At 37.5% G+C, this 26,945-nt stretch overlaps 1 protein-coding gene across 1 annotated transcript in view; it reads left to right on the top strand.

Moving 5' to 3' along the window:
* Cd226 (CD226 molecule) overlaps nt 1-13,027 on the top strand; it is an 85,476-nt gene extending 72,449 nt beyond the window's left edge. The window contains exons 4-6 of the mRNA XM_041640791.1: nt 5,298-5,394; nt 10,287-10,344; nt 12,914-13,027. Coding sequence (XP_041496725.1) covers nt 5,298-5,394; nt 10,287-10,344; nt 12,914-13,027 — 269 coding nt within the window. The remainder of the gene's footprint in view (nt 1-5,297; nt 5,395-10,286; nt 10,345-12,913) is intronic.
* The last annotated feature ends 13,918 nt before the right edge of the window (nt 13,028-26,945 follow it).

Genomic DNA, 26,945 nt, shown 5'->3' with positions numbered 1-26,945 from the left:
AAAATACTATGACCAAGGTAGCTTATCAAAAAAGCATTTAATTTGGTGCTCCTGGTTCCAAAGGGTTATTCCATAACCATCACTGTGGGGAGCAGGGCAGCAGGCAAACATGCATGGCACTGGAGCAATAGCTGAGAGCTTATATGAACCATCAGGCAGAAAGAGAAAGAGGGAGGGAGAGAGAGAAGAAGGAGGAGGTGGAAGAGGAAAAGGGGAGAGAGAGAGAGAGAGAGAGAGAGAGAGAGAGAGAGAGAGAGCGCTAACTGATGTGGGTTTCCCTTCTGTATGCTGTGAGTACCATTGGTGAATAAAGAAACTGTCTTGACCTGTTGAAAGGGCAGAACTTAGGTAGGCAGGAAAACTGAATGGAATGCTGGGAGAAGGAAGGTAGAGTCAGAGAGGCACCATGGAGCCCCTCTGGAGACAGACACCAGAACTTTAGCTGGTAAGCCACAGCCAAGTGGCGATATACAGGTTACTAGAAATGGGTTAAATTCATATGTGAGAGTTAGCCAATAAGAAGCTAGATCTAATGGACCAAGCAGTGATTTAAGTAATACAACTTCTGTGTGATTATTTCGTGGCTGGGTAGCTGGGACCAACGAACAGCTCTCACCCTCCAACAGCTAACTGGTAATGGTATGGGCTTTTGAAACCTCAAAGTCTACTCTTAGTGACATACCTTCTCCAACAAGGCCCACCTTTTAATCTTTCTCAAACTGTCCCACCAACCGGGTACCGAGTATTCAAACATATGATCCTATATAGGCTATTCTCATTTAAACCACAAACGGTACTGATTTAAATACCGTTGCCACATTTCAGTCACTGTAGATTAAAGGACTCAGAAAGCCACTTATTCCCTGGGATTTCCTTCATGTAAGACAGAAAAACATTTATGAAATAAGGATTATAAAACTAATTTATGCTGACAGGTGGTCTCTGGAAACCTGGAGTGATGTTAGAATACCAGTATCTACTTGATGTATATTTCATTTACCAATTTTGGTTTACGATGTCGTAGTGGTCTAGAATATTCTTACACATACAAATTACTTTTAACCTTCCCTAGAAGGGTGACTAGTTATAGGAGCAAGTAGCATCTATGATACAGAAGTACTTCAATGTGACATCTGAACATGACTAAAAATGGCTTATTTAGTTAATCCTAATTTTCATTGTGTGTATAAAATCTAACTATGAGTGTATAATTTGTGCTATTAACATTGTATAGTGTTGAAAATACTTAAAATTCCACTATATGTTTTATTTAAATATCAAAGGCATGCTTGGCATTGATTCTTTGATCATTTCATCACTTAACCAAAGAGATTAAATATCCTATATGAACTCTTCAAGTGAAACAAAGCAGAAGACAGGTCTAAGCTCCACATCTATCTTCAATGACTGTGCTTTTAGTTTGCTGCTAATTAATTTCATATTAGAGATATTTTTCTGTCTAATGCTGAGTTGAAATGTAGAATGACTTGGTATTTCAGGATCTGTGAGCTTATACATATCTGCTTCACGTAAACTTACTGCATGTATATTTCTTGTGCCCTAAGATTAAGGTCTAACATTTGTGTTTCTTCTTTTAATGACCAAGAAAAGAATACCTGATACTGTATGTGTGTCCTTCCTCACCTTCTCTGGTCCAGTTAGATTCTTTGGTTGTTGGTTTCTTTTTGTTTTTAACTTTTTATTGATTCTTTGTGGATTTCATATCATGCATCCTGATCCCATTCATCTTCCTGTCCTTCTCTTTCTGCCCTCTGCCCTTGCAAGCTGTCCCACAAGATAAAATTTAGAAGAAAAACCAAAACCAAACACAACCAAACAAATAGCCCACATTGGTCTCATGCTGCTCAAGCCGGCCTTAAGCTTGCTATGTATCCCAGGCTGCATTGAACTTTTGATAATCCTGATTCCAACTCCAAAGTACTAGGATCAAAGTATTGGTCCAATGCACTTAGCTTATTATTTATATTCTACATTATTTGGTGCCTTCACCACCAACCTACTTGAATCTCTAACGAAGACAAACAGTGGGCAGTGCCAACAGCTCTGCTCGTCTAGCCCTGCTGGACAGAACAAGTGGTATTTCTATCATGAGTCTTCTCTAAAGGTTTATAACTCAGTCATAAATACTTGGTCTGGCAGAAACTTACCCTGGAGGGCCACAGGCTTAGAGAAAATTATTCATTTATAAATTTTACTGACTTGCTTGAAATTGTTTTAACTGTATTTATCCTTTGTGAAAGGAGGAAAAATAATGGCTTCATAGTTCAAGAGAGTTTTGTCCTCCTATGAATCAATACAGCATTGGAATACATGAAAAAAGCTATTAGAAAGGGACCACTGGGAACAGATAATAATTCTTTCTTTAGGAGAAGGACTTGAGGGCTGACATTATTCAACCACAGATCTATTAGCAGAACTTAAGGGGAAAAGTGAGTGTTATGAAGTATTGATTAACTCTCCAAAGCATCCTGAATGCTTTCTGTTTTTCAATCCACACAGGTCTTATGGAGGTCCATCCAAGCTCTACTCTGGCCATTCCCATAGCAGGTACATAACGAAGGCAGGGAAGGGAGGTAGGACAGCGATGGCTTCAGGCTGTACTGGGCCAAGTAGGGCTGAAGCTGTGCTTCTCTATACATTCATTTCTGGAGGGGAAATGCTTGTTTGGTGCCTGATTTAGAACATGGGGAGAGTTTCAAAGCAATAAAGGTTCAACTAGTGAAATATAAAGTAAGTGTTTATTTGTCATCCTCTGTGGTCCCATTACCCAGCACAGTGAGAGACTGTAAGCGTTTAGACACTGAACAAAAGGACCTGACACTAATGGTCAGATTTACTGAAAAAGGCTGGTCATGGGAAATATGTTTCAAGCTGAAGCATTTGAAACTAGGATTTATAGCTGAGAACTCTGATGAAAATAGTCTAAATCATATAATTGAACACAGCAAAAACATGATCTTAACTCCTAATGATTCTGAATCTCCTTTAAAAAGGAGTTCCCCAAATTTTGTCTTTTAAATGTAATGACTAAAATCTAATAATCATTCTGTTTTAAGAATGTAGACTTATATATAGGTTCATAGATCTTCTGATTAAAAAACAACATATCATTTAGAAAATTTGGAAAAAAACAACAAAAAACAAGAAGAAAATATACTTTAAATCTGTATGTGTGTATACTCATGTGTGCATGCATGTTTATGTCTGTTCAAGTGTACCTGTGTACATGGGTATGTGAAGACCAGAGGGCAGCATTAAGTGCTGTCCCTCGGAAATTCTTCATCTTGCTTTTGGTAACTAGGCCTCACACTGACCTGCCCACTCAATCCCAGGATCTGTTTACTTCTCTATTGGATATAGAGTGTGACACCACCACAGACTTTATATGGGGTCAGAAGTCAGGTCTTTGTGATATTAAGGCAAATGCTTTGCAAACTGAGCCATCTTCTAGTTATTAAAAACTTAAATATATATATTCCCAAAGCTTAAATATTTTCAAGGTGTCCAGTATAAAGATTTGGTATATGTAAATATACAGCCTGGATTACCATCACCAAATTAATTAGCACACCCCTAACTTACCTGTATTATAATCTATAGCCCTTGAACTTTTTCTTCATATAACAAAAGCTTGTACCCTTGAACATGATCCCATTTTCAATACTTCCTGCTCTGTGCCAGAAATCAAAGATTTCAGCATTTTTATATTTCATATACACTTGGACTTTTAGTATTTGTCTCTATGTGTCTGCCTTATTCACAGCACTCAACATATAGACAACTGACATGTCTATCACTGGTGAAATAAATAGAAAACATGGTATATATGGACAGAGCGATGTAGCTTTCAGCAGTACAGAGAAAAGATGATGTCATCTGTGACACTGAGAAGAACCTTGTGCTAATCTGTTAAATGACATAAGCCAGACTCAGAAGGAAAACCACTGTATAGTTGCTCTCACTTAGTCTTATAAGACGGATTAAACATGTTTAAAACTTGAAAACATCTATCATTTGTCTTAGTTTCTTTTGAATAAAGTTGGTCTAGACTCAAGGTTTTTATCATAAGAAAAGGATTCAGTGAAACTGTGACTTAGGAAGTATGGGATGTTCTGAAGAAATATGAGGTAGAATGAGTTGAAGAGATATTCTTCTTACGTTGTCATTGATTTCCAGACTGCAGTGGCAAATGTGCTGTCTAGTAGACAGCAATAAAGACAATAGGTAAACCTCATTTCAGGTTCACCCTTGCCAACAATAGTGATGGGGCTCATCTCACAAGATGCTCTGAGAGTGAAAATGGATGAGGGTGGTAGTGGGCAGGAGGTCACAGAGAAACATGGAGTAGTGTCTCACCTCAATCTAGTACCTTAGAGGTGGGATTTCTCTAGCAGTAACTCATCATTCTTTCAAATATTGATTTATCACTTTGTTTGAGAGATGCAAGAATTCTGAGCACAGAAAGATGATGCTAGCGGCCAGTCAGCTATAACAGTGATCAGTCAAGGGAACAATTTAGAGTTCCAGACAACACCAAGTCAGAGTAACATGTTTAACTTCAATATCACTTTTAAAATGTATTCAAATGTAGTATAAAGTATATTTTAAAAAATTCTGGTAAACATTTCAGTTATATACTGTAGAAGGAACAGCGGGCAGGCCTGAAATTAACTCCTTCATCATTATATGTCTACCTAGAGTATACGTCAACATAAGATGCAGTTCTATTAGTATATTACTCCAGCATTGCATTTTTTTCTCTGCAAGGGCTTTTTTGTATATTATACTGAAAGAGCTTATGTGTTCAATGGGTGCCATTACCACTATTGTTCTTTCTTAAGATCTATTTTTGTTACTTTATGTATATATGCATATCTGTGTAATGTATGTCAGTGTGAGCATAAGTGCTTTTGGACGTCAAAAGTGTCAGATTCTCAGGTGCGCAATTATAGGCAATTGTGAGCCACTGTGTAGATGCGGGGAACCAAGCACAGGTCCTCTGAAAGAGAAGTAACCAGTGAACCATCTTTTCAGCTCCATATTCTTCTTGTTGTTGAACCCAGTTTAGTAAAGGAAGTAATAAAAACCTGTGATAGTCATAAGAATTAAGGAGAATCTTAAGGAAAAATGCCTTTCTCCCCTTACCCTGTCCTATTGTTATTAAATTCTTTGAGTTTGATTTTATCCTGTCATGATTATTGGATCTTTCCTTCATTTTCCCTCCCTTTTTTGGTGGCCTTAATTAAATTACTAATTCATGCCTTATTTTTTTCTAGGTGGAGACAATAAACATTTTATACTTCCCATTGCTGGAGGATCAGTTTCACTGTTGCTGGTTATCCTAATTATAATCACAATTATTTTTTATAGCAGGTGAGTAAAACACATTAGCCTGAGTCCTATTTGCCTAGGATAATTCTGATATTAATGGTTCTCTATGAATGATTCAACAATTTATCAAGCTGATTGAGGATACGTGTATGTGTGTGTGTGTGTGTGTGTGTGTGTGTGTGTGTGTGTGTATAAATTTCTGTTCTTAAACAAGTAATAAGATGTAGGGGCAGTAATATTATAGACAAAAACTGTAATCATTCACTTAATAATTAGTAGAGTTTGTTGTGTGCCCTCTTATTCTAGCAAAATCCTTTGTTCTACTTCCATCTTCCCTTCCTCCTCCTCCATGGCAATAGCTGTCAGTTGATAAGGTTTTATGTGAGGGGACTCAAGAGGACAACAGAGAGAGAGGAAGAAACAGGGAGAAGAGTGGTAACGTTTTATTCATTCATCAACTTTTTTTTTATTTTTTCACTGCAATGTGGCAAAGAAGAAGTAAGGAAGCTTATATATTAGCAGAATGAAAAATGGTTTGGTAGTTTCTGAACCAAGCCATGTAGGGATGCTAAATCAAGTGACTTAGCTAGGAGCTGGAAGGGTGGCCTTAGAGAGATGTTTAGTTTCAATGAAGCTTCTTACTTTTTCACTGTATTTTGACATATAGGAAAGTTCTAAAATTTTCTTAGTTGGCCCTTCCTTTCCCCACTAGCTCTCCCATGAGCACTACTGATTTGCCTCATATTTCTCATACTTAACTTTAACTATCTTTAATAACCCACACCATGTTCCAGCTGGAGTGTTCTCTGTCTAAGGGAGGAAGGGCCACTATCTGAACATGGATATTTTGCATGTCTGGAAAAGCACAACCACTTAACATGGTTGTTTTGATAAATGAATAAACAAAATTTCATTCTTTTCTTGCTGATAAAGTGTGCATACGCGCGCGCACGCACACACACACACACACACACACACATTAATTTGGTTCTCCAGTAGGTTTATATGTCCTGTCTCCAAATATGAACTCTGACCTCTACTTCTTTTACATTCACCTGATTTTAATAACTCTTTCACCCTCCCACTTTGCTCTCTGACAAACTTTCTCCTTCTAACCCATTGATTTTGCCTACTCCTTTGGAAAATAGGATTGGTGATGTCATTCCTAATTGATGGACGCTTGTATTATCTTCTCCTAGACACCAGAATAATCTTAGAACTCATTAACCAAGTCATTGAAGGTGCCTTGCTTCTTGACATCAGCATCTTTATTTATATTTTCCACATTACTACTCCCCCAGTGTGCTGATTAATTTTGTTAAAGTTGGAACAATTGTATATACTTTTAACATGTCCAACTCATTGTTCAGAGGAGAAAAATTTTGCTACAAAAATATAATTTCTCTCCTTTGGTCTCAATCTTGTGCTTCATTCAGCATGCAAGACACTTGTCCTCTTTCCCCATGCTAGAGATCTGTCCTCTTTTGATGTTCCTTTAAATAGATATGATGTCACAATCTGGAATCATCTTGTCCTCCTAATCTGCTGTTCCTTGAATCTTACTTTGTATTTTAATTTTTTGTGTGATTTCCATTTTTTCCTCCACATCTATGTATGATAATCATAATTTGGGAATTTCTGTGAGTTTTCATTTCTAACTTTCAAATGTATTTAGCACTAATATGTCTAAACAGTTCATATTCAATAGGTGTTTGTACAAGTACTTTGAGACACAGGGAAGTTTTTCTTTACCCCCATCATGGGTGAACTTAAGTTTTTTATGACCAAGTTGAAGTAAAGACCCCCCCCCCAAGCATACTGTTCCACTTTAGTTTATAAAAACTTGCAAAGGCCAGAGACCACAGAAGGAGCAAGTAGGGACAAGCAGCACAGCTGAAGCAATGAGTGGGAGCAGGGGCCTCTGGAGGGTCACAGGTGTTGGACATGCTAGGTTTTGCTCCTGAAAATGTATTACGTTTACCTGAACAACTAAATTGAACCAAAGAGTATATAACCTTCCCTGGTTAAATGTTATAAAAAGATTAGTAGGCTTGACTGAATAATAGTAGGTGAAAAACACAAAAGAAAGGGCGCTGTTCATCCTACCTTGTCACACGTCTGTCTTGGTTGTTACTTCAAATGGAAATGCTTTGAAAACTGACCCAAGGGTTATAGCAATGACCCAGAGTCCCACGTCTTGCTGTTTAGAATAATTCTGCAGCTTCAGCTGTGCTGAGTTGGACAGGAGCCAAAGCAAATCCTGACTTTACTCTTGACACCTAGTCACCTGTGATTCTGATGTCTTTGGAAGCAAGTCTTCTGCTTCACAATAATAATAGTGAATGAACATGGCCAGGGGAAATACAGAGTGTCGGAATGAAAAAAGCCAAAGTTTATTCTTGAAATGATCAGCTGTCTTTGTAAGATGATATATAACATTTAGTGAAAATGATGTTTCTTATTTGTACATTTGATAAAAATGTGCAGATTATGTAATGTGTTGATATACTGAAAACTCATTTTTTTCAGCATTGAAAAAAAGTCACATACTGGGAAGTACCTTACAATTAGACAAATCAGGGCAACTCTTCAACACAAAACAGTCTTTGGTATATGTACTAACTATATTATAAAGGTAGGAGGACTGATTATAGAGATATTGATCTTTTGTGTAGCAAATAGCACAACACAAATTACATAAATAAAGCTTTGATATCTAAGCCAAATTCTTTTTTATTCACCACATGTTCTTGTCTTATTTAAATATTGGTAAACATACCCACAGACAGACATATGCACTCAGAGACACACATGTGCATACACGCACACACATGGAGACACTCAGACATACACCTACATACACACCATCATTCTTATGAATAACAATTTAACTGGCCAGAGGCATAGAACCATCCACTAACAATCATAGCACATATTTTCTTAAAATATAAAAGAACAATGGCAATGGATTTTTGATCCTACTGCACGCACTGGCTTTGTGGGAGCCTAGGCAGTTTGGATGCTCAACTTACGAGACCTGGATGGAGGTGGGTGTTCCTTGGACTTCCCACAGGACAGGGAACCCTGATTGCTTTACAGTCTGGGGGGGGGGACTTAATTGGGGGAGGGGGAGGGAAATGGGAGGCGGTGGTGGGGAAGAGACAGAAATCTTTAATAATTAAATAAATAAAAAAAAGAGTGAAAAATAAACTTAGATCCAAAAAAAGTGGCCTGTAACTTACTGTGTAGACCAGGCTGGCCTTGAAATCACAGAGATCCCCTGTCTATGCCTCCAGAGTCCTGGGAAAGAATACCCATGGCTGTTATTTGTTTTCATAATGGCTGCTGTTGTTCTGATTGCATTGAGATGAAATCTGGAGGCAGTGTAAATAGACCTTTATTGATGGCTAGTGATGTTAAATACTTTCTCATCTGTTTGCTGGCCATTTATACCTAATTTTAAGAAGTATCTGCACACTTCATTAACTTACTGATTAAACTGGTTTTTCTTTCTTGTTAAAAAAATATAAATATAATATAAATTGACTTACATAAGCTTAGGAAAATGTTAATTATACTTCATAATTTACACATAGAAGGAGTAAATAAATTGAGGTATAATTCCTTAAATAATAAAAGCCAAATAAACGCACATAAAGAAGTAAGATTGTACTGAGATCGTAGGGCTACTTCCAAGGAATTCCAAGTATCCACTGTAGGCAATAGTTATTACTGAGCAGCTTTTAGAAGGAATATCTTGCTTTCAAATTTTCTACAGAGGAGTTGAAATTGTATTTTTAAACAAAACAAGAAAAAGCAAAAGCAAATTTTTTCACTTCTTGCGTTGAATCTGTTTTTGCTTTAGTTCAGTTAGAATCTTATTTGGAGAGAGATGACAAAGAGGGAGCCATGATACCCCATCACAGCTCTTTCAATAGTCTTGGCTGTGGTTATTTCTACACATTCATTTGGCATATCTTTTTTTTTTGTTTCTCTTATATTTATTCTTTTGAAATTTTGCACAAAACTTTGGCTTTCCTAGGTGAGTGTGTTGCACGCTGTGTCTCTGGATGGTCTGTTCGTCCAGGTGACTCAGAGTGGGGGAGCCTTAGAGTCAGGTGGAGGACTGTGGCTTTAACTTCAGCACCACTACTAACCAACCATGAGAAGATAGGCAAGATGCTATTTCCCTTCCAAGCACTTTCCTATTCTCTTAGAGCTTTGATAAACTCTAAATAAAATAATGTACCAGGTAGTTTATAAGACCTATGAGATTTTAAGAAACTTAAATCAATAATTATTGTCATCCAATAATGACAGTGTTGACATTTTAAAGAAGATTTAATTGTAGAAAACCTCTAACTCCAAAAGCTGTACCATTTGAATACTAATCCACTATATAGTATTTTGTAAAACAATTGATTAGTTATTGTCCTTTCCATCTATAAGCACATTGGAAAAGGTAAGTATGTTATTCTTTTTATTGCTGTGACAAACGCCTGGAAAAGCAGCCCTAAGGAAGAATAAATTTATTTCGACTCACAGTTTCAAAATCATGGAAGGAAGAGTTTTTGAGTCATCCAGTCATGTTGTATCCAGTCAGGAAGCAGAGGAAAGTGATTCTCGGTGTATTTTCTTCTTGTTATCGAGGCTTTGGGGCCACCAAAGGATGGTGATACAACATGAGTTTTCATTCTTCAGATAAAATTTCTAAAAATCACACCAAAAATATATTTTCATGATGACTTTTAATCTAGCCAAGCTGACACTTGAACCATCAGAGTAGAGAGCGTAGATACAGAGCAATAGTTTATAGCCACAACTATGTTTTCACAGGAACACAGTGGCTGGAGACACAGCAAGGAATTGAGCAGTAGGGATAACTAGAGCTTGAGTACAGTGTCTTAATATCCTTTGCTGAATTTGTGTTCTAGAAGGAGAAGGAGACAGGTGAGAACACCACTTAAAGAGCCCAGCGATACACAGAGTAAGGTAAGTTGATTGTCGTTGCTCCTATTTTTGAAAAGTCTCCCGTAAGAGCAGAGCTTTCCTTTTTTATTTTCACTTGTCAATCTTATTGCTTATTTCCCTTTCAATGATCTTGAAATGACATTGCTTGCAATTCAAGTATCCACTAGCTGAGGAAATAGTTATTCTCTTATTGTTAACAACTCTGAAGCCAGGATTTTAGAAATATCTTAGTGTTAAAAATACTACACGTCCATAGTTCTAGCTCATGGAAAGCTGAGGCAGGAGGATTGTGAGGAAAATAATAGAAATTATACTGATACATAATTAGTGACCACTACACATTACCAAAATCTGCTTTCCATTACACATTGAACAAAATTGGTAGTTTAAAACAACAGACATCTATTCTTTCATGATTTTGAAGCAAAAAAAAAAAAAAAAAAAAAAAGCACCAGAAGGATGGCTATTTCTGAGGTAAAATCGGTCTTTTCTATCAGCTTCTGGTAGCTTCCTGCAGTTCTCCACAGCCATTGACTTGCAGATACACCTTTAAATCTCCCCTTGTGCTCATATAATGCCTTTTTTGTGTTTGTCTGGATGTCCTTGGCTCTAATAAAGGTTCTGGTCATATTGGACCAAAGGCTTACTTCATGTTCCTTACTTCAGTTTAACACATTAACTTTATCTGCATAAATTTTGAGTGTGTGCATGTGCATATGAAGGCAAGCTTTTTTGCCAATGTGTGTGTGTGGGGGTGCGTGGGTGGTTTATGATGTCTTCTATTTTCCTTTATATATCTCCATATTATTTTTTGAGACAAAGTCTCATTGACTGAGAGCCTGCTACTTTTGCTAGATTGGCTGGCCATTGACTGAGATTTGTCTTAAACTGCTAGTACTTGGGTTACAGGGATCAGGTGCTGGGAATCTGAATTCATATGCTAATGTTCTCCCACTAAGTAGTTAGCTTCTAAGCCATTCTCCCACCTTCTTAGTGTTAATTTATCTGTAAAGATCTTTTAAAACATGTTAAATAATGAAGCTTCTAAAATGACATTTTAGAAAATAAACTTATTTAATTTACATCACGACTGCAGTTAATTTCCCCTTCTTCTCTTCCCAGTCATTTCCCCGTACTCCTCCCTCTGTTCCCAATACTCAATCCACTTCTCCTCAATTTCAATTTAGTGAAGGGCAGGTCTTCCATGAATATCAACAAAATATGGTGTATCAAGTTACATTAAGATTAAACACCTCCCATCTATTAAGGCTGGGTAAGATGATCCAGATAGAATCAACTAACCTGGGCTCATAGGGGCTCGTGGAGACTGAATTAACAACCAGGGAGTCTGTGTGAGACTGACCAAGGTGTTCTGCATATATGTTATAGTTGTGTAGCTTGGTCCTCTTGTGGGACTCCTAACAGTGGGAACAGGGGCTATCTCTTGTAAAGACATTTTTAAAGAGGCATCTAGTCAACTCAATACAGAACATAACATTTTACGTCATAAGGTTATTATGAGGGTTAAATTAAATTAAACTACATAAATGACTCCGAAGCATAGCATACACAAAGAAAGGTATAATGCATGACTTTCATTGATAATATTATCTTTGAATTAATTTTTAATTATAAATGCTCAAATAGGTTATAAAATTACTAAATTGTCAAGTGTGTTGCAGGATTGTGACAAATTATAACTTTTTTCTTACTCTTTATACTTCTGCCCTCTACTGTTTAATTGAAAGAATGGAAACTTCCTTAAGTGCAGATAAAAGGGGTGCTTTTTTATGCTCATTGTCTTTAATTTTGATTCAAATATCTCTCTTTTAGTAGTAAACTATTATATTTTTAAGTTTAACTATAAAACATTGCTGGGGATTGAATGCTCATATGACCCCCTAAATTCATATATTGAAATCATCAACTGTCCAATGTGATAATATTTGCAGGTGGGGCCTTGCAGAGGTGATTGGGTTATAAGTGTGGAACCTCCGTTAATGGCATTAGTGTTTCTATAAGAAGAAATGGAAAGAGTTTAGAAAGCCAGATATCTTTGTTTGCTTGTTTTTATTCAAGAAAAATTTTGCACAGGAAGAAGGAAGAAGATGATCTGCAACTCAAGAATCAAACCCCCAGTTGATATTTGACATTGGATTTTATATACTTTAAAATTGTGAGAAGTAAACGTTTGCTGTTTAATTAAGCCACTTAGTCTACGCCATTTTGTTATAGCTGCCTGAACTAAGACATTTTCTCAAGTGCTATCCAAAATGACATCAATTTTTCTTCCCTTTAATTATTTGCAGTCAAGTTCTACATGGCTAAAAGGATAAGCACTAAAAAGCCTCTGGCAATCTGATATGTGTGCTGCAGACTTCTTAATAATCTATCAACTTTACTTTCCTCTTTTATGAAGTATTGGTCTTTGGAATTTTTTCCCCCGATTGACTCATGATTTACTTCTTGGAATCAAGTTCAAAACTAAGATATCTTGTCTTAGTTCATCTGCTAGCAGGGTCTTATAGATTGCTTTTATTGGATGCTGAAATTCAGTGAGCCACTCAATGTTTGGCTATTTATTTTGTAGGTAGCTACCAACTGCAGAAGTCCCACGTCTCCCATCCACTCTACAGATGATGAGAAAGAGGATATTTATGTTAACTATCCAACCTTCTCTCGAAGACCAAAACCAAGATTCTAAACTGTTCTTCTGGCCTGAACACATTAATGATGATTTCTATGGCATAGGTTTTTAGTCTTTTTTTTTTCCAATACCAATATCTACTTTGATAAAAATTGATTGAATCTATGTCATTTACTATAAAGAAACTTTAGCACCTATGAATATTTTTGATAGAGATGCATTAGAAAATCCAGATCTAATTAGCTTATATGTACAAGAAAACTTGTCCCATATGCAGCACAACAGTCTAGAGAAGATGAATGCTACCAGTTCTTGTTGTGTTTGAAATTAACGGTGGGGAGAAGCTTCTCTCCGAATCCTTCCTACAGTGTTAGTTTCATTTATGTACTACTGGTCCAGTTCTCACGCTGCTTCCCTCGGATGCTCCCATGATGGTTGTCAGTGACACTTGACAGGAGTTTTTCAGGTCAAATATAAGAAACAAAGTTGATTACTCACTTATTAGTAAGAAGAAAGTGATATCAGTTATGGGTTCTCTTATAAAACAAAGGCAGTGCTAAAGCCTTACTGGGAAATTCCAAGTATTGTAAAAAGAAGGAAGAAACGGACCTAGAAGTCATTTCTAAGAAATACTGACTACACAGATGTTACTCGTTAACCAGCTAACAGGTGAGTAGGCTGCAACATCAGCATCACTCAAAGGAGTACACGTAAAGATGGCCAGGAATGAAAAGGGTGTGGAATATGTCTCTTCCCTTTCTAGTTTCAAATAAATTCACCTCAAATTCTATAGACAATTCTTGCCCTCCACCAGGGCTAGTCTTCTATAAAATGGGATGCTCTAATAAGAAATAATGCTTTTGATAACGGTTTTCTACTTTTGATAATTATTAATATATGTAAATTTCTGAATTAAAAAACTTGTAAGAAATGAACACATGAAAAGAAATTGGTGACCGTAAGCAGTAGAATTCAGAAATGTAGGAACCCAAGACCAGTGAATTTGGAGAATGTGAGGGAAGAGGAAAAGGTGTCACAGAATAGTAATATGTGAAAGAAAACTTGTGCTTCAGAGTTTGAACTAGCTCACCCCTACTAACATTGCTGTCTTTGAGAGAATGCACCTGGTTCTGTTACATATTTATGAAGCCAAATAAAACTATAGTTATCTCCAAACCATGGTGGTCATTATCAAATAAAATGGTGTTTAGTATTTAAAAGACCTATTTCTTATCTCTAAAGAAATTTAAAGGATCATAATCTTTAAATCTTCATTGTAGAAAGCTTCCTTTAAGTTTCTGGTTTGTATATTTTGTTACAAATTTAAGTGAAACAAATCTAAATGCTAATGCTGTTGCAATGGCTCTAAACTGTAATTCATAGTTTAAAGCTAATTAGTGGATATTTCATATTTTTGTCCTTAAATACCATACATGATTAATAGCCCAATTCTTTTCAAACTACAGAAATTCAGAGGGAAATAAAAGACAATGACCATTTCTTATTTGTGCCTATGTATTTACTCAAGAATGGTTAGCTCAGATTCTAACTCTTCATTTGAAGATTATCATGTCGCCTTTTGTGAACAGTTTCCATATGTTGGTGTACCAAAGTTGGAAGACAATTAACAGAAAACACTCAACATTTGAAACCACCAGAGATTATATGGCTGTACAGATTAGATTGATGGTGAAACAACTTAGTACTGTTCATAAAATAGCTAGTTATTTTCTGTAAATGTTAAAAGCAATCAAAATACTGCTTTCTAGATTATTTGGGTGCTCAAGTTTGCAATGTCTAAGTAAGGGAGAGGCAATGCTTTTATAATTGCACTATAAGGAGATATAAATAGACACGAAGTGGTCAGTGATTTGTATGAAGAGTCACTAAAGTAGCAAGAGAGCCTCAAGAATATTGGGCATTATCTCTGTTGTGGGAATTCACATGCTTCTCTGAAAAAAATTACTCCCTTAAAATATATTTAATATGCCCACCTTTCCTCTCTATATGTAGTTCCCTTGCAGAATTTTGTAGATGGAAGTTTCTGTCCTGCCCAGTCCCACAACTTTTCAGTCCCAAAGAAACACACAGAAGCTTATATTAATTATAGACTGTTTGGCCTATTATCTCATGCTTTTATTAATTAGCCCTTACAACTTAAATTAACTCCTTTTTATTTTTTGAGACAGCATTTCTCTGAAGTATTGGAGCCTGTCCTGGAACTAGCTCTTGTAGACCAGGCTGGTCTCAAATTCACAGAGAACCACCTGCCTCTGCCTCCTGAGTACTGAGATTAAAGGTGTGTGCCACCACTGCCTGGCTAACCCATAATTTTTGTCTATGTTTAGCTATGTGGCTTGGTACCTTTTCTCAGTGAGGCATTCTCATCTTGCTTCTTCTGCATCTGGGTGGCAACTGTGTCTCTCTTTTCTTGTCCCAGAATTCTCCTAGTCTGGTTGCCCCACCTATACTTCCTGCCTGGCTACTAGCCAACCAGCGTTTTAATAAACCCGTATGAGTGACAAATCTTTACAGTGTATAAGAGCATGATCCCACAGTGTATTTTAGTATTTATCAGGAATACTTCCTACAACCTCCAAACTCCCCATAGCTCTGTTATGTTGAAGAAATGATGCTCATTGTCTCTCTTTACCCAAGAGAGTACTTTAACTGTAATCTTTGTATCCTACACAATTCACCAGATTTCTAGAATGTGAGCCCTCCAAAACTCTTTGTGCATATTGTTCTGACGGGTAGAAGGGTGGTCAAAACTGAGTCAAGAGAAAAAAAAAAAAGATAAAGGTCACTGATGAAATACAATTTTGTTTTTGTTTATCTTTTTTTTTATTTGGTGGTGCTTTGGAGGTCAGATGCTTTCTGGAGTTGTTTTATGTATATAATGTATACCAGTATATAATGCAACATTAAGAGAAATATGCATGTTTATATTAAATGCTGTTATTCTAATCTCTACATGAAAGTAAACAGTGAAATTAACTTAATTTTGATTAGGGATAGAACACTTTCTTAGGCACTTACAATAACTATGTATTCAATATGTTGTATTAGACTGATGTTGAACTTTATTTAAATGCCTTCATGTTAATGTTGAGAAAATATAAATCTCTTTCCTCTTTCATTCTTTCCCATTTTTCTATTATTGAGGATTGAACTTGGGGTTTTTAAATGTCAGACAAGTGCTCTATCACTGAGCTATAACTCCAGAATATAAATTAAAGTTTAAGTATTAAAACTTATTGTTAAGATATTATACATTAAATATCAACTTTAAAAGATAAAGCAAAAAGCTAGGATGTTTGGTTTTTATTTTAAACATGCAAGTTTTATTAGTTTGCTTACAGAACCCTATTAAATAAAAATAATATCCTTATTATAATAATTTTATAAATTAGGAAAGTCCACATTATAGTTAGAGATCGGTTTGTAGCAATAAGGGTGGCGGGGCTGCGTTCCCAGCACCCCGGCCGCCTGCTCGGCTAGCTTATGCCCCAAAATAATTACACAGACACTGTATTCTTTTAAACACTGCTTGGCCCATTCACTTCTAGGCTAATTCTCACATATTAATTTAGCCCATTTCTAATAATCTGTGAGCACCGGTCTTACCGGGAAAGGTTCAGCATGTCTAACCTGGCTGCTTGCTTCATGGCGTGTGTCTGCCCGGGGGCCTCAGAGAGAGACACCATGCCCCGCTCCCGGGATGAAGCTCCGACCCAGGATGGACTAGGCTAGAATCTTCCCGGTAAGACCGGTGCTCACAGATTATTAGAAATGGGCTAAATTAATATGTGAGAATTAGCCTAGAAGAGAATGGGCCAAGCAGTGTTTAAATGAATACAGTTTGTGTGTTGTTATTTTGGGCATAAGCTAGCCATGTGGGCGGCCGGGTGTGGGGGACGCAGCCCTGCCACCCTTATTGCTACATCGGTTTGCTTAGTTTTTATTTTCTATGTTTTTTTAATAAGTTAATTTTTTTAAGATTTATTTATTTATTATGTACACAGTGTTCAACCTCCATGCCTGCAGGCCAGAAGAGGGCACCAGATCTCATTATAGATGGTTATGAGCCACCATGTGGTTGCTGGGACTTGAACTCAGGACCTCCGGAAGAGCAGTCCATGCTCTTAACCTCTGAGCCATCTCTCCAGCCCTATTTTCTATGTTTGAAGCACTATCATTGTTTATGGTGCTGTTAGAAAATAACTTATTTGGGGCTATTAATAACTGTCAGATCCTGATTTGTTGCTTATTGTCCTTGCTATAATTATATGTTTGGTTACTATCATATTTAGAACATTTTCAGTTTTACTTTCCATTATCTAAGACTATGAATTTTTAGCCATAAAACAATTCTTTCCCTTGATGAACTGTAATCAGTTGTTCTGAATGAGTAAAATAGAGTTCTCAATGATCACTCATTTTCATTTGCTACTGATGAACTTTAAGAACAATGAACTGAAAGAAATAAACATGTAGAGAAAATGCAGAACAAATTTTAATCATGGAAACTTTGTAACTTTTATCTCAAAGCAATATTTTGTATATTTTACAAATATGTGTAATTCAAAGAGCAATGTAAGAATTTTCTTTCTTTTCTTTTCTTTTTCTTTTTTTGTTTTCTTTTAAGGGGCCAGAAATGTATTTTATACCAGGTGATGGTGGCACTTGCCTTTAATCCCAGCACTCAGGAGGCAGAGGCAGGTGGTTCTCTGTGAGTTCAAGACCAGCCTGGTCCACAGAAAGAGTTCCAGGATAGCTAAGCCTACACCGAGAAACCCTATCTTGAAACATCAAAAATAACAAGAAATGCATTTTATTCACTTAATACCCATCATTTGATTGGAAAAAAACCTATTTGTGTGGGTATAGTCACCTTACAGGAATGGAAGGTATGGTTGTTAAAGGAATTTTACATCTGTTGACTACCATTCTCTGGCTGATTTCCAAAATATATACAGAACTCAAAACTCTAGGTATCAACAAACCAAATAGTCCAATTAAAAAATGGCATGCATGTCTCAAGAGAGAATTCTCAACAGAAAATCTCAAAATGGCTAAGAAACACTTAAGGGTATGCACAATATCCTTAGTGATTGGGAAATGAAAATCAAAACAACTCTGAGATTCTATCTTACACTTGTCAGAATTATTAAGATCAAAAATAAGTATCAGCTCATGCTGGAGAGGATGTGGAACAAGGGGAGCACTCTTGCATGCTGGTGAGAATGTAAACTTTTACAACCATTTTGGAAGTCAGTGTAGTGATTTCTGAGTGAACTGGGAATCAACCCACCACAAGACCCAGGTATATCACTCTTGGGCATATGCCAAAAGGATGCTCAATCATTCCTCAAGGACACTTGCTCATCTATGTTTATAACAGTTTTATTTGTAGTAGCCAGAACCTGGAAACAACATAAATGTCCCTTAACTAAGAAATGGATAGAGAAAATGAGGTATAGCTGCAAAAAACAAGGACACAAAGAAATTTGAAGGAAAATGGATGGAACTAGAATAAAATCATCCTGAGTGAGGTAACCCAGACCCAGAAAGACAATCATAGTATTACTCACTTATAAGAGGATACTAGCTATAAAATAATGGATAACTATGCAACAATTCACAGACCCAGAGAGACTAAGTAACAAGGAAAGTTCGTGGATGAGATGCCCAGATTTCCTTGGGAAGGGAAAATAGAAGAGGTTTCATGAGCAAAAAGAGGTTGGGAAAGGATAGGAACATGATTGATCAGCTTGGGGAAGTGGAGAGAGACAGTACTGAAAGAGACTACTGGAAAGGGGAGGGCTTTTAGGGGGTCAGATAAAAACCTGACATAAGAGAATATCCTAGAAATCTACAAGGATGACCCCAGCTAAGACTCCTATCAATAGTAGATACACAGCCTGAACTGGCCATCTCCTGTGACCAGATTGGGGCCCAGCTCAATTATCATCAGAGAGGCTTCATTTAGCAACTGATAGAAACAGGTACAGACCCACAGCCAAATATTAGGAAGAGTTCAGGCAATCCTGCAGCAGAGGGGAAGAAAGGATTGTAGGAACCAGAGGGGTCAAGGACACCACAAGAGAACTCACAGAATCAACTAGCCTGAACTGACAGTTCACACCTGCATGGTCTCTGCCTTCTACAGCACACACAGCTTGTCTTCTAAATTTGATAGGCAAAAAAAAAAAAAAAAAGAAAAAAAAAAAGAAAAAGAAATAAAAAAGAGCCGGGCGATGGTGGCGCACGCCTTTAATCCCAGCACTTGGGAGGCAGAGGCAGGCGGATCTCTGTGAGTTCGAGACCAGCCTGGTCTACAGAGCTAGTTCCAGGACAGGCTCCAAAGCCACAGAGAAACCCTGTCTCGAAAAAAAAAAAAAAAGAAAAGAAAAGAAAAGAAAAGAAAGAAATTTGGCTAGGCTCCCCACGACCACCTCTGCTGTTCTTGGTGTTTGTCCCATGGAACTGTAATCTGCAAAACTCTGGGGTCTTCTGCAACTGGGTTGCACTTTCACCAATAGCCTCTCCTGTGCTCTTTGTGGTGCAAAGTTTCAACTTTTCACCTTGACTCCTAAAACCCTGGGACTTCCACTGCTGCTCTGGGTGCACCTTCACCGATGGCCACTCACAATGCAAAGCCTCATCTGCTCTCCATGATCCCTTCATGTGTTCAAAACCAGTACTATCTGGACGACTCTTATACTACCAAGGTTGGTAAAACATAAAATATTGGAAATGGGTTAATTTCAAACATAAGAGATAGCTAGCAATATGCTTAAGCCATTGGCTTAATCAGTGTTTTAAATAATATAGTGTCTGTGTAATTATTTTGGGTCTGGGCTGTTGAGAACGAATGAACAGCCACTGCCAACACGTGTATGCCTGTATGTGGTTATGTGCATATGAATGCTGATACCCGTAGAGTCCAGAAGAGGGCATCAGTTGCCCAAGAGTTGGATCTATAGGTGATTGTGCTAGGAACTGAACTCTGATCCTCTGCAAGAGCAGTATGTGTACTTTAATCATTGAGCTATCTCCAGTTTTGAAATTATAGGTTTCTTTTAACATGGTATCCACATATCTCCCAGTAAAAGGTTGATTTTTGAAGTAAAAAGCTAATAAACGCCACAAATTACACTGAATATTATTTGATCAGAAGGAATTAGTATTATGAGGGATGATAAAGTTGACCAGGACTTCACAGCCATGTATTTAAAATATCAAACAGAATCCCTTATGTACTGTCAAGCCATATTTGTGAACAGAAATCTTGAGAAGAAGCTGATGATCCTCTTTCTTTTCTTTTCAAAATTTACATGATCTTAATTAATTTTTTAGTTTTCTCAGAATTTACTCTTAAGTTGAGGTAATATGTGACTTACTGCAGTCTTTATTCAAGATATCACGAAGTTCCCATAGTAACAAGATCATGAATGACTCTAATCATCTTTTTGAGCAAGGCTGAGTGTACCAATATACTCCCTGCTATCATGCTTTCTTGTAAATGCTTTGAAAGTGGCTGCAGATGAGCTCATTTGTTCCACTTTTCATTTTAGTATTAAAGAGAAGCAAGTTTTAGTCTTTTTTTATCCTCCTTACATTAAAAATGTAATGTAAATTACAAAATGATTAAGTAGCTTCTAGAAACATGTGTTTATCTTTTAGGCTTTTTTTAAATAAAAGAATACACTGTTTTTTGTGTATGTAATTGTCAAATAACAAAACTAATTAATAAACATAATTTTAGTATGGCTAGTTCTTATAAAGTTGGCTAATTGACAAAGTTATATATTTCTTTTATATGGTGTAATTTTAAAGCTATTTTTAAATTCTTTTATTAATTTTACAGACCTTCAAGATGATGCCAAGAGAAACTAGTACTATTATAATTGAGAATTTAGTTGACACAGATGAAGACAAATTGTGTTCCAGACTATGTCAACAAGATTAAGATGAGAACATTGATTTTTAAAAGTTTTCTGTAAGAATAATGTGAAATGTTGAGCACTATTTTCTTTAGGTCATTGCAGTCTTTGTGGACTTCAAAGCCCTAGAAAGTTTCTCCTCTATTGTGTGCCCAGAATCCCCTGGCTGACTACCCTGTCGGCCAATTTTATCTTTACTTGCCAGTTCTTGTTGACGGCAAAACCACCCATGCACATAGCTACCCAATGGCAAGGGCTTCATGGGGTTCTCTCCCAAGCTTCCCTTCACATGTCTAATTAATGCAGAACTAATACATTTACCAAAATGAAAAAAAATCAGCTGGTTTCCTATGAATTCCAGTAATAACTGGTTAGATTCTGAAATTTAAAAATCAATGCTATTTACCATAGCACTCAGTCAAATTAAGAATTTACATCCAGACAAATACATTATCAATCTATATGATTGCATTCTTTTACCTTGGTCTTATTTATGAATAAAGATAATTTTTCATAAATTCTTTGACATTTTTTTACATAGACAATCATGTCTCTGTGTGAATGTTTTAGTTTTTTCCCTTTTAAACCTTTACATGTTTTATTTTATTTTGTCTTAGTGAAGCAATTTTGAATTCTAGAAATTAAAAACTCTAAGATACTTCATTTCTGCCTTGTTCCTGATCTTAGAAAGTATGCGGTTATCACCTCCAAGCAAATACTAACTGCGCGTGTTTGTAGATATTCTTTATCAGCTTGAAGACATTTTCTATTCTCATACAATGTAATAATACTTCTTCTACAATGAGTGAATGTTGGGTTTTGTCAAGTGTATTTCTGATTCAAGTGGTGCAGCCATGTGACATTTTTATTTTGTTAGTGTGGATTATTATGTTTCTGACTATTTTAAATATTGAACCAGTTTACATACCTGGAATTAGTCACATTTCAGCAAGATCTTAATTATATATATATATATATATATATATATAATTGTATTTAATTTGTAATATTTGTTCATGTGATTTTTGTTTAAACCTACTGACCTCACTTAGTGTTACCTGTATGTTCATGGGTAGAGGACCACAGATGTTGCCAGCCTCTCAGAGTCTTCTTCCCTGAAAGAACTGATCCTTTATCATTTTCTATCAACTACTAACTAGTTAAGGATGGGACTTCATAAGTCCATTCCCCACCCATGCTGGGATTTTGATCATTTTGATCCAAATAGGTCTTGTTCATATTATCACAGCTTCTATGAATTCATGTGTGCAATGGTTCTGTCATGCCTGGAAAATTCCCTTGTAAATGCTCACTTATACTGGCTTTCACAATTGCTTTATCCTCTCTTCCTGCATGGTTCTTGAGTCTTGGGAGAAGAGGGTATCATATAGATATACCATTTAGAATTGAACACATCACAGTTTATTGTTCTCCAAAAACTAACCAGCTGTGAGTCTCTGTATTAATGTCCATCTCCTGCAGAAAGAAACTCCTTTGATGAGGTTTGATCACTATACTACTTTATGGATAGAATGATAAAAACTTTGAGTGCAGTTTATTGTTATGTTCATGGAGCACAATGATAGATAGCATCGTTTCCCTGTAGGACTTTTGACCTAGGCAGTTATGGCTTTGTTCACCCAGTTAGTGGTACCAGGCATGAGTTTCATCTTGTGAGAATGAATTAAGTCCAATCAGAAATTAGTTAGTTACTACCATAACTTACATGTCATTATTGCCCCCAGTGAACATATCTTACTGGGTGATTGTTGCTTGCAGGATTCATAGCTGGGTAACACTGTTGATTACTTTTCTCTGCCAGTTGCATGCACAGCATATTCTAGCACTATGAAAGCAAAGCTAACCATCAGGGATGGTGCTTCTGAGTTGGTACCAACTTGGCTTCTTCATGTACTGTGTTTCAAATATGTGGTGTCTCAGTAAGTTCTGGAGAGTAACTAATAGCAGGGAAAAGAGCCTGTAATGTGTACACGAACGGTTGTCTATAGAAACCCAGTTCTTAACATCTGGAAAAGAGGTAACATATACCTGGCAATGGGCTTTTTATTTGTTATCCTCTGATGTCTGGGGATGCAGTGTCAGCCTCTAATAGGATAACCCCATTTAATTATTTTATGTGTATGTGTATGCATATGTATATATCTTAAGAAGCTTCTGTAGTAGGTTTCCACATGGCATTTTCAAGGGACATTAGTGTTAGTTGCTCCTCTCTATACCTTTTCCTCTAGGCTCTCTTCCCAGTCACTCTCCTCATTTAACCCTTCCAGGTCCATTATTCCCCTTACCCTCTTCATTCTACCTGAGTCTAACATCCTTCTCTAGTGCTGGTGACACTTAATAGTTTCCTCCTTCTAAAATTACTCCAATTTCAATACATATATCTAAAGATTCATAGCTACCATCCACATATAAGACCGAACACATGAGGTTTGTCTTTCTGGTCTGAGTTTCTTAATTCAGCATAATTATTTCCAGCTTTATCTATCTTTGAATTGCATAATCTAATTTTTCTTTGGAGTTGAGTAGCATTTCATTGTATATATGTGAAATTTCACAATCTATTCAGACATCGAGGCTGTTTCCATTTCCTGGCATTGTGAACTAAGCGTATGCAACAAGGATGAGTCAGAATCTCAGCAGAAATAGAGTCCTTTGCAATAAACCTTGCAGTGCTTCAGATGAATTCTGTCGTAGATATATATTTAGATTTTTGAGGAATGCTCACACTGATTTACACCATGGCTATATTAGAATATATATGTCCACCAACAATGGATAAGTTTTCTCCTTTCAGCACATTCATGGCAACATTTGTTCGCACTTAGGTTGTAGTTTTTGTTTTTATATCTTAGCTAATTCTAACTTGTAAATGATGAAATCTCTACTTAGTTTTAATTTACATTTTCCCTGAAGGCTAGGGATTTTGAGTACTTAAAAAAAACTACTTTAAAGCTATTTGTATTTCTTCTCTTGCAAACTCTCACTTTAGTTTCGTGCTTCAAGTTTTAGTTAAGTTGATTTTTTTTCTTTTTTAAATTTTTTTTTATTGCTTCTTTGTGGATTTCACATCATGCACCCCAATTGTACTCATCTCCCTGTCTCTTTGTATGTGTCCTCCACCCTTGAAACCTCACACACCCCTGCAAACTAAAATACAATTTAAAAAATACAAAACCAGTGAATCAAAACAGCAGCGACAACAACAAAAATCTTGTCGAGAAAATTGTAGTGTGTCACAGTGAGTCACACAGGACACCATTTAGTAATATTTGCTTGCAAATGCTCAGTTCAATGAGTCATTGGTCCAGATAGAGGTCTCTGGCTTCTGCTGAACTATCAATTCTGGATCCTTAGTGGGACCCTCTTTTATATCCTGTTGTTGCCCTGTGTCATGGAGAAACTGAAGCTTTGGAACTGCAGGTCCAGCATCTTCATTTACCCCAGCAGTTCATAGATGGGGTGGATGTTGTGGTGGGCCAACTCATAGCCGTGGAACTGGAACTGGGTGGTAACTGAGTTGGTCAACTTGCCAATTCTCTTACTTCCTCACTACCAGGGTAATCTCTCCAGCATTGCCTAGGCTAGCTTACCCAATGCTGCAGGCAGCAAGGGGCAGGGCCATTTCTTCTGCTTCATGCCCTCTGGTAGACTCATCCTGTACCCACACCACCAGGGCCAATTCTACTGTGCTGCCCAGGCAAGGTGTGGGGCCTGGTCTTCCAGGTGCTGAATCTGGTGAGGGGCAGGACAAGCTCTCTAGCTCTCATCCCTCTGCTGCCAGCTTGACTGCCTGCCATGGGTGACAAGGGGTGAAAGCATGGGAGTGTATCTCTCCCTTACCCACACCCCTGCACCATAGATGAGGAGCAGGACTAGCTCTCCTGCTCTCACACCTTCAGGGATAGCCACCAGGGCCAGCCTGCTGTGGTGCATGGGCAAGGTGCTGTTTTCTCTACTGATGCAGTCAGTGAGGGGCGTGGCCAACTCTGTGCAGCCTTTGGATATCGATACAATCCTAGGTGGCAGCTCAGGCTACGAACATCCACATGGCATTTGGTGGTAACATGGGCCACAGACATTGACACAGACATGATCTGGGACTTCACCATGGCTTTAGATGGCTTTGCAGGCTACTCATATCAGGCTGTTCCTCTCCACCCGCATGTCTCCAGATCCACCTCTCTTCATAGAGCTCAAACTGTTCTGCTTCTATTTCTTTCCCATCTCTCTACTCTATACTTGTACTTTGTAGTGGCCCATGCTTCACATAGGCATGTATTGGGTGGTGTCTCTGAGTGTCTTCCTGCCTACTCTTCATGGCATTGGGTGGGGCCTGAGTTTCTTCAAGTATTTGTTCAACCTAAAACTTCCAAAGGAAATAAGTCTCTGGCCAAAGTTGAATGCAGCATGGTAAAACTGTCATTCAACATAAAGCCATCCGGTTTCATGGTTGAACCACTACTACAACCAAGTAGGGAGATTAGCCTATAGGTCAATGATGAGAAGTAAACACACAAGGACATGCCCAGTCAGTTGTATGTCTGAAGGTACAGCTCTTCTTCCTGGGCTAGGAGGCAGCTCTGGGAGTCACAGACATCCATAGAGTGGTTTGTTTTCTCAAAAGAAGGCATAGGTGGGACCACTAGCACTTGTATTTGTTACTGGTTTTATTGAAAGGCAGTGTAATCCACCATTTCCCAGGGAGCAAGAGCAGCAACTGCTTCATGTCTGCTGTCCGGTTTCACTTCATCGTTCACAAACCACTCATCTTCCTTTTCTCCGCCACCTGTTTGCTCATTTCTTTTCCTCCATTCCTCTAGCATCTACTTACTTCTCATTGTGCCCCACTGGGTGCAGGGCCACAGCATTGACTTTGAGATTTGCAGTGTGCTTGCTGGGCCCAATGAGAACTGAGGCCTTTTGTGTGGTCTCTATACTTTTTGGCATTCCCAGATGTTTTGTGGACCCATCTCTGTCCGCTGTGTTGTCTAGGGGCTTCCTGCCATTCAGGGTCTGTTTCTTGATGATCCTAGTCATGGTGATGGCTGGGCTTAAGTGCCGCTCTTTCCCTGTTTTTCATAGTCTCCTCTCTTTGCATCAGTGATGTGGAATTCTCCTCTGAATGCTATAAATGTTTTATTACATTGGTTAATAAAGAAGATGCTTTAACTGGGGCAGAATACAGCAAGGCAAGAAATCCAAGATGAGGTAGAATAGGAAAGAAGGTATAGTCAGGGAAAAACCATGCTGCTAAAGTGAGAAAGATGACAGAACCTTCCTGGTAAGCCACAGCCTCATAGCAATACACAGATTAATAGAAATGGTTAATTTAAGATGCACGAGCTAGTTAAAAATATGCCGGAGCCATCGGCTAAACAGTGTTGTAATTAATATAGTTTCTTTGTGATTATTCGGGTCTGGGCAGCTGGGAAACCAAAATGCAGACTCCGTCTACACAGGGGTCCTCTCACAGTTCTGTCTAACCAGGCTGGAGGGGAGGTGCCAGAGTGCTCACTCAGGAGAGATCAGGGCCTTGGCCTAGGCAACAATCTTCCTAACCACCCAGAGATTGGAACGTGATGGTCAGCCTCCAGGGCAGCCGCCATCTTGACTGCTGGATCTACTCTTTTTCTTGGTGTTTTGTTTTCCGAGCCCATCTGTTTCTATTAGATTATTTGTGTTAGTATAATATAAAGTTTAAAAGTATGTCCTTATAATTCTCTGAATTTTCTCAGTGCCTATTGTACCATTTTCATTTTGCGCTTAACTTTAATAATTTGACTCTGTTCTCTCTTACCATTAATTTGGTTAAAGCTTTGTCAAATTTGTTAATCTTTTTGTCTTGTTTTATAATGTTGTTTGAGGCCTTTTGTTTTGTTTTTAAGAGTTTTGAAATTTTTATTTATGATTTTCATGTTTATGGGTGTTTTGTCTTCATGAATATCTGTACATTGTGTGCCTGCAGTGCCCATGCAGGCCAGAAGAGGTGTTAGTTCACAGTGGAC

Source organism: Microtus oregoni, unplaced genomic scaffold (genome assembly GCF_018167655.1).
Source record: "Microtus oregoni isolate MIOR12 unplaced genomic scaffold, Mior012 000065F_ref0000479, whole genome shotgun sequence".
NCBI lineage: Eukaryota > Metazoa > Chordata > Mammalia > Rodentia > Cricetidae > Microtus > Microtus oregoni.
This window is presented reverse-complemented; position numbering and strand designations above follow the sequence as displayed.